The 16,092-nt window shown below is 52.4% G+C and overlaps 1 protein-coding gene across 2 annotated transcripts in view; it reads left to right on the top strand.

Moving 5' to 3' along the window:
• Window positions 1-16,092, top strand: part of CPNE5 (copine 5) — a 93,886-nt gene that overhangs the window by 40,631 nt on the left and 37,163 nt on the right. Inside the window, exons 4-9 of one of the 2 annotated variants that reach the window (XM_047859067.1) lie at window positions 616-719; window positions 2,094-2,133; window positions 2,351-2,427; window positions 3,394-3,453; window positions 5,526-5,576; window positions 5,879-5,942. In XM_047859067.1, the coding sequence (XP_047715023.1) occupies window positions 616-719; window positions 2,094-2,133; window positions 2,351-2,427; window positions 3,394-3,453; window positions 5,526-5,576; window positions 5,879-5,942 (396 nt within the window). The remainder of the gene's footprint in view (window positions 1-615; window positions 720-2,093; window positions 2,134-2,350; window positions 2,428-3,393; window positions 3,454-5,525; window positions 5,577-5,878; window positions 5,943-16,092) is intronic. The other variant, XM_047859068.1, reaches the window with a different exon arrangement.

The raw sequence follows: 16,092 nt of genomic DNA, 5'->3' as shown, positions 1-16,092 counted from the left end.
GGGGATTATACAAGGGCAGGAGGTGGGGGATCTTCCAAGATACCACCATCCCTTCTTCTGCCCTTTCGTTTACAATTGTGGCATCAGATACGTACATGCCTAACTGTGGAATCGGCCAGAGAAGGACCGTGGTCATAGGGGTGAGCACAAGTTCAGTGGTGGTTCAGAGAAAAGTAAAAGTCTCTGAGAGGAAGAATCAGGAAGGCTTCTTGGAGGACGCAGCATTATCAAAGGACCTTGAAGAAATGGAGGATATACCTCTGGCACACAGGGGAAGGCCAGGTGGAGGACAGAGCATAGGCAAAGGCAGTGAGGTGGGGAAGTGAAGGGCCCGCTCAGGTGTCCAGGTATCAAAACCTTACAACTTGCGTGGAGCCTGGATAGAGGTAGGGAGAATAAAGCTGACAGTGGAGATTGGACCCATAGGGTGGATGGTTTCCATTGTTAGAGTTGGAAGAGATCTCACCCTTGCTGCGGGGTGGGGATGGGGGCCATGAGGTGGGATAGGCATGGCTTCCATTACTGCTGGGGCCAGGACTGAGGGGCTCTGAGCTCAGTGCTCTCCCCTGCCCCACCAGCCTGGCCCTGAGGTCCATGCCCCGTTTTCTCTTGCAGTTCGGACGCACTGAAGTCATTGACAACACCCTCAATCCTGACTTTGTGCGCAAATTCATCGTGGATTACTTCTTTGAGGAGAAGCAGAACCTCCGTTTTGACTTGTAAGTGGAAGATGGTGCGGAGGCTGGGGCTTGGGGAGGAACCACCGACGGGAGGTGGGACTGTAGGACCGGGGTTGGTAGTAACTCCCCTTACCAGAGAAGGGGAGGGGCCAAGGATAGTAGAGGGAGCTCAGGGTTGGCCTGGAATAAAAGTGACGATGAGCTGAAGTCTAGCCCCGCCTCCATCAGGAGATGGAAAAGAAGTGAGGAGAGAGAACAGAGGCTCCCCACCGTTTGTCTCAGCTACGTGGAGGGCCTTGAACAAGCCCTGACTCTAGGGGCCAGTTGAGGAAAGCTCTTGGGGGCAAGCTCTAACTCCACCTCCAGGGAGCCTTTTTCTCCCCAGCTGCCAGGGCGGTCCCCATTGACTACTCCCTCTGTCAGAGCTTGTTTGAGGGGAGGGTACCCCCCAGTCTCCCCTCCTGCAGAGGTAACCTGGCTGATGGGGCTCAGAGCATGTGCATGTGTCTCACAAAGGAGCCGAGTGCCCCTCTGCTGAGGTTAAAGACGATGACAGGAGGAACATTGTTTTGTTCTTTTTCCAAGGCGTGGGGTGGTTAGAAAGGACCGTGTCGCGGAGAATTGTGGACAGGGTGGACGGAAAGGGGGTTGGGGGCTTGAAGGAGCAAAGGAAAAAAAAAATGCAGTGGAAGGAAATGACTTTTCAGGGACTGATGGAGGGCTTGCAGCCCATTGTCGAGAAGTCACCATTTGGGGACATTTTGGAGAGAGAAGGTGCTCAGGGTAGGGGGAGCACGAGAATGAGTGCCCTCAGCAGAAGGCATCTGGGCCTGGATGGCCTGGTGACCGGAGAAGAGGGCTGCAGGTATGGCTCCGGATAAAGGGAGGTACCCAGCTGCAGGGAAGAGGTGAAGGTGTTGAGTGCATCCCTCGTTCTTGAGTGACAAGACCCAAGGTCAGGCCGGGCCCCCCTGAGCAAGGTGACGCAGTCGGGGAAGGTCAAAGGCCAGGTACTGAGCTCGTTTCAAGGGCAGCCGAGCCTCAGCTGGGAAGGTGGGAGAACAGGCAGCGAAGGACAAGGTGGCCCAGCCACCTATGAACCAGCCAGGGCTGCAGAGCAAGTTTGTTTTCCTTTTTCAGTCTTTAAGGAGGTATGACATGTATATAAGGGTCCATTCCATGATGCACTTTTAGATGTTCACACTCATGTAACCACCACCCAGATCAAGAGACAGAACACGTGCAGCACCCCACGGGGCTCCCACGTGCGCCTCCCAGCCATTACTCCCAGGGGTAACCACTGTGTCAGAGACTGGTCTTTGGAGTACAGGGGTCCTGGCTTGGCTCAGGGGCCCCAGCAGTTCTGGGCAGGATGCCCCAGCTCTCTTCACCATCTCTGTGCGTCCCATGCAGATACGACGTCGACTCGAAGAGCCCTGATTTATCCAAACACGTGAGTTTTGCCAGCGACTGCCCAGAGGTTCTGAACATCTCTTAAATGCCAAGGTCTGGGTCGGCCTCGGACTTCACCGTGACACAGACTGTGTGTCTGATGCTGCCACCTGTCATTTCAGAGCCCTCGTACTTCTAGGGATGGGGTGATGGAGGAGGTGGGGTGGCTGTGGGCAGGGTGGGCGACGCTGTTTTTTTTCTGTTCCCCGGGTATGCAGGATTTTCTGGGCCAAGCCTTCTGCACCCTCGGAGAGATTGTGGGGTCCCCTGGGAGCCGCCTGGAGAAGCCCCTCACGTAAGTGTAAAGGGGTGGGGGGCCTGCCTGGGTTGCCTCCCCAGCGATGGGCCAACTTTCCAGCCTCCCTTGGCTCAGGGTAGGGGCAAAGCAGTCAGCCAGTCATGCAGGCTGAGGAGGAGTAAGGAGACCAGCTTTGGGGGGCTCTGAAGTTTATGGAATTTGGGGCCCCCAGAGTGAGGTATGTGTCTGTCCCTCCCAGCCCCCAACTGCCTGGGTCTAATTCCCATTTGTCATTCGGGTCTGTTTCCTCCCTCCCGTCACCCAGCCCATCTTTGGAGAGGCGTGCCCTCTGCGGGGATTGAGGAGGACCTCAGCGGGAGATGGCTGGGGAGGCCAGCCATGAGGGCAGGCAGGATCCTGGAGACGATGGGTTGGTGAAGGAGGGGCACCCGTTTCCCCCACTGAAGGTTTCAAATGCTTCATTCTCTCCAGTGAGACCCACGTACCGCTCCCGTTCACTGGGCATCTCCTCTGGGCCAGACCATAATCAGCTTCTCTGATCTCACAAGATTCACTCAGCAGGTCTCCCCATTTCACAGTTCCCACACTGAGGCTCAAAGGAGTGGAGCAGTGGTCCTCACACTGTGGCAGGCTTATCGTCAGGAGGGCTTGTTAAAGCACAGATTGCGGGGCTCCACCCCCCACCCCCACCCCCAGGTTCCGATCCAGCAAGTCTGGGGTGGAGCCTGAGAATTTACATCTCTAACACATTCCCGGGGGGATGCTGATGGTGCTGGTCCGGAGACCACACTTTGAGAACCCCTGAGGGGCGGTCGCCCAGGACTTCACAACAGGGCTTGGGAGGAAGACCTCTCCTTCCTCTGGTCCATGGCTTTTGGTCCTGTTTTGACGTTTGATCCAGAATAGAAACCCGTCTCCAAGAATTCCGATGCCAAGTTCTGTGGCCTCTCAGGACGAGGGTACTTGGCTCATGGCATGCTCTCTCTTCGTCTCTCTCCACAGGATAGGAGCATTCAGCCTGAATTCCAGGACAGGCAAACCCATGCCAGCTGTGTCCAATGGGTAGGTCAGCAGACATCTTTGGTCCTGGAGTCCTCAGACATCCAGCCAGCTCTGCAGAGGGAGCCTCAGAGTCCAGGCCCGGTCCCTGCTCCCACCACCGTGCACGCAGCCCCGGCCAAGGGGAGAGAGGAGCCTGGGTCCCTCCTGCAGGATGTGGGTGCTTTGGGCCACTCTGTAGCCAGCCCCTCCCCCATCCAGACCTGAGCTCCAGCATCCCCAGGCCCAGTGGCCCATGGGACTTCAGGGAGCAGGGTGGGGATCAGAGATAGGGGCTGCTTCCGGTGGCCACCAGGGACTGGACACATTCTCTTCCTCTCTCCCTGGCCTGGTTTCTTCGGCCTCTCACCTCTTGCCCTTCTCCCCTTCCTCTTTCCCTGCCTTCTCTTTATCTCCTTACTCCGCTTCCCCTCCATGCTCCCACTGCTGGATGTCTGCCTCTTCATGGAGAAGATTCTGCTAAATCCTCACTTTTTCTATTTGCTCACCAGCTGTGGTGGGCCAGCCCCATTCCCCTGGCCTCCACCCTGACCATCCGCTTTTGGCCGGCTTCCTGCAACTGTGTGCAACAGAGACCCCCCCTCCCCACTCCTTGCCTGTCCCCTCTCCTGGTTGGAGGGAAGGTCCTCACCTGAGGGTGTCGGGGGGCAGGATAGGGGATATCTGCCTGCGGGAGCAGCCTTGGAGGTGCCTCAGACACCTGAGCATTTTGGCCCAGTCAGCAGAGCTCCACTGGCCTTGCTGAGAGCTCCCAGGAGCTGGGGTCCCAGCAGCTGCACCGGCCACCAGAGCAGCTGGATATGGGACAGGGGCTCTAGGGGGCCCAGGGTGCTCACGGCCCAGGAAGGGTGTGGATGCTAATTTACCAGGAGAGTATGGAAGCAGCAGTTGGAGAGGGAACAGGAGTCAGGGAGAAGAGCAGAGAGGGAGGGCCAGAAAGGCAGAGAGAGAGAGAGAAAGGAAGGCCAAGCAGGTGGGAGTGGGTTGGGTCTGGAGGGGAGGGAAGGGAAGGTGGGAAATAGGAGAGGGGCCCAGAGGCAGAGGGAGAAACACTGGCGGAAGAGGCTGGTGTGAGGACTCTGTCTCCCTGGGCAGACACTTATCAGTCCCGGGGAGGGCCAGACGGGGGCTGGGGAGGTGCTTTGGGGGCACTCCCCACGTCTAAGGGGACAGGCTGGCAGGCCCTGCCACCCATCTGTGATGGGAGCCTCCAGATGTGGCCCCTGCTCTGCTCACCTGATTTGGAGAGCTCTGGGCTGTCCCCACCTCTGGGGCCAGCTCCCCTGCTCCTCTCTACTTGAGAGCCCCTCCCTCCGAAAGCTGGCACTGGGGAGAGTTCCATCAGTGGTTCTCAAAGTGGGTTCTGCCGACATCGTGCTGCTGCTGCTCCCGAGGCTGGCCTGAGGGGTGGGGCGGGATTTTCTCAGCTTTGCAACTTTGTAAAGGAAAGGGGGCGGGGAGGGAAATGATACGCACTGTGTGTGCATGTTGGTCATAATGGAGGCTACAAACACACTCATTTTTAGGGGCTAGGAAACGGAGGCTCAGAGAGGTGCAGGCATGAGTCCAAAGTCACACAGCTGCTGGACAACGTAACATTTTTTTCTCCCTCCCAGTGGCCCCTGGCTACACCGGGGGCCCCCACCCCCCAGGTTCATCCCAAACACTGGAGTGGGATGGGCTGGTGCCTGGGGGAGGGGTCCTTCCTGACCTAGGGAAGAGGTGGTACAGGTCCCCTGGGTGAAGGCCCACCCTGGGAACTCACCCTCCCGGAAGGGATTCTTCGGGTGGGCCGACTTCAGGTCCTGGTTGCCCCCCTCACTGAGTTGCTGCATGAATGGCCAGGAGCTCTCTTCTCTGGAGAGACCCCAGCCCAGGAGTTCAAGGGGAGGTAGCCGTGGGAGAGAGCCTGGACAAGCTGCCCCAAGAGCGTTCCAGCCCTTCTGCTTAACTCCCCCTTGCTGCTCTCCCTCCCATGATAAATCGGAGTGGCTCAGAGCTGAAATGTCCCGGGACTCTGGGGGTCACCTGGGTGCAGGGTGGGGTGGCTGGCCCACGAGGTCTTTTGCCCACAGAAGTGGTCTTTGGATGGAAAGTTTGAGAACCACTGGTCTGGAAGCCTCCGGGTGAGTCTGGATGCTTTTCCACTTCTAGGACTTTCATTGCAGACACTACCCTTGGCGGGGCTCTGGGCTCTCGGGGAGCAGGGGGCGGGGCAGCTCCAGGTCTGGGGGCCTGGCCCAGGAAGCAGTGCACTAGGCCACACTGCCACATGGATTTCAGGAGACTCTGTCTCCCCAGGGGCTTTGGGCAGGTCTGCTGGGGTGGGGGGGAGGAGGGAGGGTGAGGAGGGCTGATTCGGGGAGTGTTCAGGCTTGTGTGTCTGTCTTTGTCTGGCTCTCCATTCTTTCATCTTCTCCTCTCCCAGTGGTGTCCCAGGGAAGAAATGTGGCACCATCATCCTGTCCGCCGAGGAGCTGAGCAACTGTAGGGTGAGTGGCAGAGGGGCTCCAGGACGGGACCTGGTGGGGGCAGGGGTGGAGCAGTGACAGAAGGCAGGCTGCTCTCCCTGTGACCCCCGGGGCCACGCGTGTCTTTGGAAGGTATCCGGGGGAAGGCAGGGCTCCTCAGTTTGACCTGGCGGTCACAGAATTCTGTAACATCAGAGCTAGCCCGTGAACTGTGAGATCGTGACCTGAGCCCAAACCAAGAGTCGGACGCTTAACCGACTGAACCACCCAGGCGCCCCGGTGCCTTCTCCTTTATAGCGGAGCGCACTGAGGCCCAGAGGGGGAAGGAACTCGTCCACAGTTAGCAGCAGAGCCAGACTGGCCCTGGCCCCTGCCCTCCACGCCGGGGGCTCCTCCATTCCCCATCATGGTCACCTCTCACATGTCTTTGAACCAAGACTGCTTTGGCTCCAGGACTGGCAGAGAGGGGCTTTTTCCGTCGTGGAGCCTGGGGGCTTGGCATGTCGTTGTCATATTGCGCTTTTAGCTCTGGAGTAGGGTGACGCCCTGCACGGGGTCGAGGGAGTGAGGGGGTGTGAGTTGCGAAGCTAGAGTCTGCCATCGCAGGCGGCCCTTGGGTTTGCTCCTTCTGTGGGACCGTGGAGAAGCAGGAGGTGGGGACAGCTGAAGGGGTAGCTGAGCACACCAACAAGGGGCTCAGGGGACTCGATGGCTAAAAATAATGGCGAAACATAGTGATGATGATAGCTATTACTTGTCAGGGGAGGGGCATTTTTGCCTAAGTTATCACTGCTCCTGACAACAATCCGAAGAGGTGGGTACTGTTCTTGTTCCCGTTTTACGAATGAAGAAATTGAGGCTCAGGGAAACGGAGTCATCTGTTCAAGGACAGGAGATGGTAGAGTCACGGTTCTAACCCAGGTCAACCCGATTCTAAAACCTGGGCTCGTTCCCAGGCTTGCATGCCTCTTAGGTTCATTAGAAGCCACAGGTGGGAATGGGGGTGGGTCCCGGGGAGAGAAGGAAGAGGTGGCGACGGAGTGTGAACACAGGACCAAGCCTGGGGTAACCTGGGAACCCAAGTTCACCTAGGGCTCAGGTTAGAGGGTGTGGGAGGGAGGGGGAGAAACAGGATTTTCTGACCTTCCTGGGAAATCAGTGCAACTATGATATTTGTTAGCCATAAATATTTGCCTTATTAGAAAATAAAGTTGAGCGATTAAGAAGCTATATGTTAATTCACTTAACAATGACAACATAAATAACAACTTTTCTGAAAAATAGCTACCTTTTCCAAAACAAGAGTCATTTAGTGAGAAGAGCGGCCTTGTTTTGCATTTTTGTAAATATCTTGAATGTCAGGCTGAACAGAAGAGAGTTAGAGTCTCATATTTGCTTCTGCAGTCAATCTGTTGTGTATCACTGCTAGGTAAATTCTAGAAAACTCCATGTCTTATTAGCATTATTATGAAAAGAGTTTTGGCCTCCTGGACCACCTCCTGAGGGTTCCTGGTCCATTCTTTGAGAACTGCTGCTGTGGGGGTATAAATTGTTAGCCAAGATTAATTGAGCAATTATACTGAGCCACACCCTGTGCTAAGTGGTTTACATGTATCGACTTCTTTAAAAATTTTTTTTTTAACGTTTATTTATTTTTGAGACAGAGACAGAGCATGAACGGGGGAGGGGCAGAGAGAGAGGGAGACACAGAATTGGAAGCAGGCTCCAGTCTCTGAGCCATCAGCCCAGAGCCCGACGCGGGGCTCGAACTCGCAGACCGCGAGATCGTGACCTGAGCTGAAGTCGGACGCTTAACCGACTGAGCCACCCAGGCGCCCCTGTATCGACTTCTTAATGTGTATTAGTGTGATGTGTGATGTAATACTATAAGTAGTGTGATGTATTACATAATATCTGATGTATTACAGTTTTTCTTTTCCAGAGAGGTTAAATGACCTGCCCAGGGTCACAGAGCCACTGGGTAGGAGAGATTTGAACCCAGGCAGTCTGGTTCTAGAGCCAGGGTCTTTATAAACACCAGGCTGTGGGCTTCCAAACTCTGCTTTCAGGGGCCTCCCGTTGGAGAATAAGACACAGAATTGATAGGCCAGGGCAGTGTAGCGATGACCAAATCGACTTCTAGGCCACTGCTCGTTCTGGCTCGTCTAAGTGTCTGTTAACCTCAGTGGGTCTGGAGGAATTTAGCAGCAGGACCACACCCCCTCTGGTATACAGGTCCAGCAGAGGGCCTGGTGTGCGGTGGCCAGTCCTTTAGGATCGATCAGGAGGAATCTGTAACCGAATAAAAGCACAGACCAAATGTTTAGCAGTGGACCGCGATGAAAACTACAAATGTGTGTGCTGATCATCCGGAAGTCACCGGCGTTCAGGCAAGGGAGAGAGAACACAGCCGACATTACAGGAGAGCTGTCGAAGCTCCCCAAGCCTCAGCTTCTCCATCTGTATGTCGGGGCTGATAGAGGTGTCTCGAGGATTAAAGGGGCTCATGGAGGCGCCTCTGCCTAACTGGTGCCTGGGAAGGATGGAATCTGAATTCCTTGAAGCCTAAATTCCATTTGCCCCCAAGCTTCCAGCTCAGCTGGTGATTTCCTCCCTAGCTTATAATTAAATAAGGTAATACGAGTGAAAGTGCTTTGGAAATTCTAAAGCCCTAGACAATGCTGGGTGCTGTCAATGGTCTAGTTTTCTGGGATTGGCAAACAATCTGCCTTTTAGTATCTATTAGGCGCCTCCCTGTTCCTTGCTCCTTCCCCACCTTCCCTCCAGGGGTGGCCACAGTTTCCTTGATTTAAGCTGTTCCCAAGGCAAGGAGGTGGGGGGTGGGCTCCCTCCCTTCCTCTTGAGATTGTCAGCTCCTTTTCTTTCGGGGCGTCTTGGGCTGAGTTCTGTCTTTCCCTAGAATACTTACAAGGAAAAGAGACTAATTCCCAGCATCTGGCTGAATGAAAATAATTACATCTGAGCTGCTTTGCTTCTGTGGCTCCAGCTCGGCATTCAGTAGGAGGATCAAAGGAAGAGGGTGGAGTCTGAGAGGTTTCTTTTTTTTTTTTTTTTTTTCCCCAACCAGAGCAGGGCTTTCTGCTCAAGTGAATGTGTTCTGCTAAGTAGTCGGATGGTGTGGACGGGTGGGGACTAGCAAAGGACTTCAGTGGGTCACCAGCATGCTTTGATAGGTTACAGAAAAGCTTTCCTTATCTAGAATTTAAACAAGAAAGTTGCAACAATTGGAATTTGATCCCAAATACTATTCAGTCATACTGGATGTTGACAACGATGAGCTTAAGCTCCTGAAGGGCCTCTGAATCACCAAAGATTTAATTATGTTCAGCAGTAAAACTATTATTATTCTGTGTAATACTGACCAACATTTGCATAGCCCTCACAATTGACCAAGATCCTCATGATTATAGTCTATTTGGTCCTCACCACAGGGCTGGGAGGTGGGTAGGAGTGAGTGCCTCCAGTTCACAGGTGCAGAGAGGTTGAAGTGACCGCTTAAGATTGCTAGGCGGAGAGGGGTGCCTGGGTGGCTCAGTCGGTTAAGCGTCTGACTTAGGCTCAGGTCATGATCTCACCGGCTCAGGTCATGATCTCACCGCTTGTGAGTTCGAGCTCCGCGTCAGGTTCTGTGCTGACAGCTCAGAGCCTGGAGCTTGCTTTTAGATTCAGTCTCCCTCTCTGCCTGTCCCTGGCTCGCACTCTGTCTCTCAAAAATAAATAAACATTAAAAAAGTTTTTTTTTTAAAAAAAAAGATTGCTCGGCTGTGGACCCCTAGTCCTCAGGGAGTAGTTCCCTCATCCACAGTGCAGCCATGAGCTTTGTGGTACATGAAACAGGGGTGGGCTTTGTGATCTTTGTGGGGCCAGTAGCTTTCAGCAGGCATGGCGAGTGGCTGGGCTTCTAAAGAGAGCTGGGGGGGTGTTGTGGACGCACAGGTCGGACAGCTCCTGGCCCTCCCCTTCCCAGATCCTCAGCTACCCTTACGCCTGCCAGACACCCAGACCTGCTTTGCCATGGAGCCCGGGGGTCCTGGCCAGATAGCACGTCTTCACTGCCTCCCTGTCAGGTTCCTGTACACACTGGAGAGAGTGTGGCTCCCCTCTCACAAGCCTGGGGAGTCAAAGCTTCTTACTGCAGCTGCCCCACGAGGTCCCCCACCCCTTAGGTATCACTAGCCCCCTCACGTGTTCATTCATTTTTTTTCAGCAAACATGCTTTGGCTCAGTCCTTGCCACCACCCCAGAGTTTCCAGTTTAGTGCGAGAGACAGAAATGTCAACCAGCAATCACAGTACAGCAGTAGTCCTTAATTCATCAGACCCATTGCCTCTTTTTTATTTAAAAAAAAAAAAAAATTTTTTTTTAACGTTTATTTATTTTTGAGACAGGGAGAGACAGCATGAACGGGGGAGGGTCAGAGAGAGAGGGAGACACAGAGTCTGAAACAGGCTCCAGGCTCTGAGCTGTCAGCACAGAGCCTGACACGGGGCTTGAACTCACAGCCTGCGAGATCATGACCTGAGCCGAGGTCGGACGCCCAACCGACTGAGCCACCCAGGCGCCCCCCCCCCATTGCCTCTTTTTTAATAGAAAGCATTTTACAGCACTCTTTACTATCCTGAAGAAAAATCCATGGATAATACCATATAATATGCCAAAATACACACAGGTGAAGGAATAAGCCCTTACAGCTACCTTGAAGAAGATGGCAAGGAAAGCAGCTTTTGCAAAGGCCCTGGGGCAAGGAGACAGTGATGAGTGATGTCAGAGAGGTGAGGGTGTAGGTAGGAGTGGGTGGGAAGTGGGGGGGGGGGAGGACCTTGTAGCAGAGCCCTTTAGCAGTTTTGAATCTTGATAAAGTCAGAACTCTCACTGTTCTGAGGACAGATACGAGGGAGAGCCCAGTGTCCCCATGTGGGAGCCTAGGGGAGAGTCCTGGGAGGAAGGGAGAGAGATAAGAAGAAAGAGGTTAGGTGAAGTGGGGGGAAGTGGTGAAGCTTTCCTGAGACTCAGAAGTATGCAGGTTGGTATTTAGGAAAGATGCACGTTACGGCTAGCACGGATATAAGTATCCTGCAGGCTCCAGGTTCCACGCTGTCAGCACGGAGCCCAACGTGGGGCTCAAACCCATGAACCGTGAGATCATGACCTGAGCTGAAGTTGGAGGCTTAACCCACTGAGCCACCCAGGCACCCCTTTTATAATTAGTAGAATGTGGTATTCAGATTTATTTTCCCATATCATTAGATATTTTTTGAAAACATGGATTTAATAGCTATATGTTGTTCCTCTATTATATGGATGAGCCATAATTTATTAAATCTATTCTCTTCTAGGAAAAAATGTAATTAATACTGCCCTGAACATCCTCCTAGCCAAATAGTCCCATTTTTCTTTTGAGCTTTTGTTGATGGATTTTGGTTAGTATCCCAAGCACATAGTCTCCATGAGTGGGAGGGAAAACAGTCAATCTGGGGTTTTCAGCTTCTGAATGACCAAATCAACAGATGTACAACTGATTAGATTGTTTGGGAAGTCAGCTATTAAGACAGCAGAGAAAAAACAGCTTGACCCCCATGTGGTTGTTACAGTCAACGTGTAAAGACAGACCCAATCTCTTAGACCAACGTCTACACCCACCATCTATATTCCAATCAATTCTAGCCTATGTGGTCTTCGCGGACATCGCAGAACACCTGTGCCCTGGGTCCCTGCTTCTGTAGTCTTATCCCGGCAGCCTGGGGTTCCGGGCCCTTCTGTGAATGTGGAAGCCCTCTCAGAGGTCACTGTGCACAGAATGACTCTTGACTCTGAGTTGTGTTCCCTCCTGCTGGAGTGCTGAATTTCAGAGTTGTAGCTAATGATTCGTTTTCCTTTTAATTGATGTCTTCTCTTTTTTGGACTAAAAAAGACAATGTACGAGTTCCAGGAAATTTGTAAAACCCAGCCAACTTTGAGGAGAAAACAATAAATATCACCATAGTTCCACCATCCATTTAAAAGTACTTTTTTTGGGGGGGGGGGCACCTGGGTGACTCAATCAGTTAAGCATTCGACTCTTGATTTCAGCTCAGTCATGATCTTAGTTCGTGGGATCAAGCCCCACATCAGGCTCTGTGCTGACAGTGCAGAACCTGCTTGGGATTCTCTCTCTCCCTCTCTCTCTTCCCCTTCCCCACTCACACACACTCTCTCAAAATAAATAAATAAGTAAACTTTTAAAAAAGCTATAAAACTACTTTTTAGGGTGTAGTATGTGAGCAAAGTGGCTAAGAACTTGGGCTCTGGATCTAGACCAAATGCCACTGCTTACTAGCTGTGTGACTGTGGGTAAGTTACTTGACTTTTCTGTGCCTCCGTTTATTCATTTGTAAAATGGCTTTATTTAAATCGTTGGTGTTTTATTACGGATTTTTGCACTGATGCTGATTTTTAAAGGTGTCACATTATATCTTTATTTTGATTACTGAGATTCGGACGCCTTTTAAATTTTGTACTCGCCTTACTCTCTTGTTCTGATCCTGGAGCATGCCAGCAAGACCCGGTTTTCTTTTCTCCCCTCCAGGGTGTTGCTACCCTCTCCCAGCCTTCAGCCCACCTGCTGACCTCTGGGCCTGACCTCTGACCTGCAAGGCCTCTCTGGGTCGGAGGGCTAGTGCTAGAGTGGGCCAGGCCACCCTGGAGGGAAAGGCTGTTTGCTGTAGTCTCCCAAGCAGCCTGATTAACATGCGGAAAGATGCAAATTGAGGCAATCCTGCTGTTTTAGAAGAACTTAATATGTTTTTTAAAAAGATAGGGCGAAAAGGCAGAAATTGCAGGAAATTATATATTGCAGGAGTTGTTTATCTTCTGCACAGTTGATTCCAGAGATGCTTCTGGTTTGGGAACAGCGTTTCTTGTGCTCAGAGAGCCCCACCCTCCAGCTGAAGCTATCAAACAGAGGGACCTCTGACCATGGCCGGAATTCGTTGCTTCCTACTCCTGCTGGCTCAGTCCCAACTGTTGCCACTTCCCAGCCTCTTCCTGGGGTCCATTCACTAACCCACATTTAAGGGGAGCAGTCAAAGCCTTGTTCATATGATATGACTGTTGACATAACTCAGAGCCGCCTTCCGAAGTAGGGTCCCCAGACCAGGACAGTTCCTTGTCTCCAGGACTCCCTGGGGTGGGCTCACCCATGAGGGAAGAAGCTTGCTTTTGTTACAGCCTAGAAATCTCAACTAAAGGTCTGTTGTATCCCTGTGGGTTCCACAATGGCACAGCAGTACCCATAATCTTAATGGGCTTTTGGTGATTGTTTCTGGGTCTAGATCGTGTTAGGGATGGCAGGGCAGGTTGAGCGACAAAATAAGCCGCCAGCAAAACCTGTATTTGCCATCAGCAGGGGAATGAGGTGTGGCTGCCTGGAAGCTTTTTCCAGTTAGCTGATTTTTAGAGCCAGTCTTGTCTTTTCTTTTCTTTTCTTTTCTTTTCTTTTCTTTTCTTTTCTTTCCTTTCCTCTCCTTTCCTTTCCTTCTCTTTTCTTCTCTTTTCTTTTCTTTTCTTTAATTTTAACTAGTTTGCACAGAGGAGGCCTTTCTAAAATGGATTTCACACTTTTCTGAGTCCTCAAACTGAGGCTGCAGAACACAAATTCAACTTATCTTGATGATTCGGGGGGGTCATCATTTGGAATCTCAGTTATTAATCTTTGGAGCCAGACTGTTGTGTTCCAATCCCAGCTTCTCCTGTTAGTAGCTGTGTGGCTTCCGGCGAGGGTGTTAACCTCTCTGGGCCTCAGTTTCCTCATCTTTAAAATGGAACTGATAATGGCATCTGCCTCACTGGGGCGGTTGAGAGGATTCAACGAATTAAAATGAATTAGTCACCGTAAAAACAGTGCTTGGCACGTCCACCTGAGGTCGACCCATGTGGTATTGCCATTTTCATAGGTAGGCAGTTTCATAGGGCCCGGCCCAGTGGGGGATGGCATTCCACAAGTGTTGGCCCCTGTTCTTGCAGCTGCTCCGTGCTAGGCACTGTGGGCTGGTATTTGACATATGCCATTTGCCTCAGTCTTCCTGACAGGCTCACAGGGGGCGTTATTACTCTGTTTTTCCAGAGGAGAACACCAAGGCTTAAGTTAAGTTGCTTGTCAGAGGCTGCTGAGCTGATAGGTCGCAGAAGTGGTTTCCAGCCAGGTGGCCTTGACTCCCCTGTACTATTCTCTGTGTCAGGTGTTGTGCCGGGGCCAGGGGCCCTCCCAGGGGAGCACTGAATGGTCCTGGAAGTTACGATAATTAAGTGCTGCATTGATTTTGTCCTCATATTCCTGCCCCCCTTCCTGATCTTGCAGGGCCTTGAAGGTTCTCCTAGGAAGCAAAAGGAAGAGCTCTTTCTCCTGGATTTTTTGGTTTGGCTGTTGCCAGTATATGTGTGTATTTTAGAGCCAACCGGGGCAGGTTGCTGTGTGTGGCTTGCTTGTGTTCATTCAGGTGCAGGTGTCCTATAGGTAACCTCTGATTGCGTGGAATCACATCTGGAGATACGACCAAACCGTATCCCGGGGAAGCCGGTGGAGGGGTTTTGGATTCCCAGACTGTCCCCTGGGTGCCAGTCTTCCCCACTGCCACCCCTGTCCCAGTGTGCTCCCTGTAGCATTCACACGGAAGCCTAAATTGCCCTGCTTTAAAGGACAGTGTAGTCATCCTGTCCAGCATGTCACTTTACAGTTGAGGAAACTGAGGCTTAGACACCAGAACTATGGGCGCCTTGCTGGGCTATCTCCACTCTCTCCTCAGCAGAATCTGAGAGGTCAGTGTTTTCTTTCTTGCTTTCTTTCTTTCTTTCTTTCTTTCTTTTTTTTTTTTAATTTATTTACTTAGAGAGAGTGAGAGTGTGCTAGCTGGGGAGGGGCAGAGAGAGGGAGAGAGAGAGCATCCCAAGCAGGCTCCACACTGCCAGTGCAGAGCCCGACGTAGGGCTGGAACTCATGAGCCATGAGATCGTGACCTGAGCTGAAATCTAGAGTCAGAAGCTTAACCGACTGAGCCACCCAGGTGCCCCAAGAGGTCAGTATTTTCTGATGCCACTGCCCGCTGCCTCCGTGAGGAGGAGCCAGCGCTGGGTTCACGGGCCTATGATCTGTGCAGTCACACAGGGCCTAAGTTCGGTTTAATGCCCTGCTGTCACATTTTCCCTTTCCACTGGGCCCCACAAATTATATAGCCAGTACTGGGAGAAGCCCACCTGGTCCTAAGCCGCCTCCTTTTTCTAGGCCATGGGATAGAACTCCCCAGGGAGGCATTTAAAATGCTTCCTCTGGGGCGCCTGGGTGGCGCAGTCGGTTAAGCGTCCGACTTCAGCCAGGTCCCGATCTCGCGGTCCGTGAGTTCGAGCCCCGCGTCAGGCTCTGGGCTGATGGCTCAGAGCCTGGACCCTGTTTCCGATTCTGTGTCTCCCTCTCTCTCTGCCCCTCCCCCGTTCATGCTCTGTCTCTCTCTGTCCCAAAAATAAATAAACGTTGAAAAAATAAATAAATAAAATAAAATAAAATGCTTCCTCCATCCAGCATGGGGTGGGATTGAAACTTTCTCCTACAGTGACTATAGGGGACAGACTTAGAAGGCTAGAGATCTTTTTGGGAGGCTGAGAGGGATGCCCTGAAGTCTACCTGCCTTGGTTACCCTCTGTGTGACTGTGGGCCTATGACAGCCTTTAAAAGCCTCAGTGTCCTCATCTGTAACATGGGGAGAATAGTGGAGTTACTTCATATGGTCTTTATGAGGATTCAGTACAATAACGTATGTAAAGAGAAGGCTTAACACAGTGACTTGCATACAGTAAGTGCTCAATCAGTCAGCCATTCTCTTATTCCAGGTCTGAAGTCCTAGGTTTCTCTGGAGGCTCTAGGATTCCTGGGGGTGCTAGGCCTTGCAAGCCCCCAGTCCAGCTCTTTCTTCCTCTCGGGTCAGTCTTGAAGAGGGACACGATGAAAGCCGTCCTTACCCGCGCACCTCTGTGCTCTGGCTGCTGTGTGCCTCAGCACTGCCCCTCCTCAGAGCCTCCCTTTAGTGGGTACTTCCGTCCCAGATTAACCAGAGGCCAGCCCCTCCCTGCCCCTTCCCCCAACCCCGACCCCGGAGTCCAAAGAAACCAGGGAAGAGGGCCT

The sequence above is a fragment of the Prionailurus viverrinus genome, chromosome B2, assembly GCF_022837055.1.
Source record: "Prionailurus viverrinus isolate Anna chromosome B2, UM_Priviv_1.0, whole genome shotgun sequence".
NCBI lineage: Eukaryota > Metazoa > Chordata > Mammalia > Carnivora > Felidae > Prionailurus > Prionailurus viverrinus.
The sequence above is the reverse complement of the archived record's forward strand: the minus strand, read 5'-3'. Positions and strand labels throughout refer to the sequence as shown.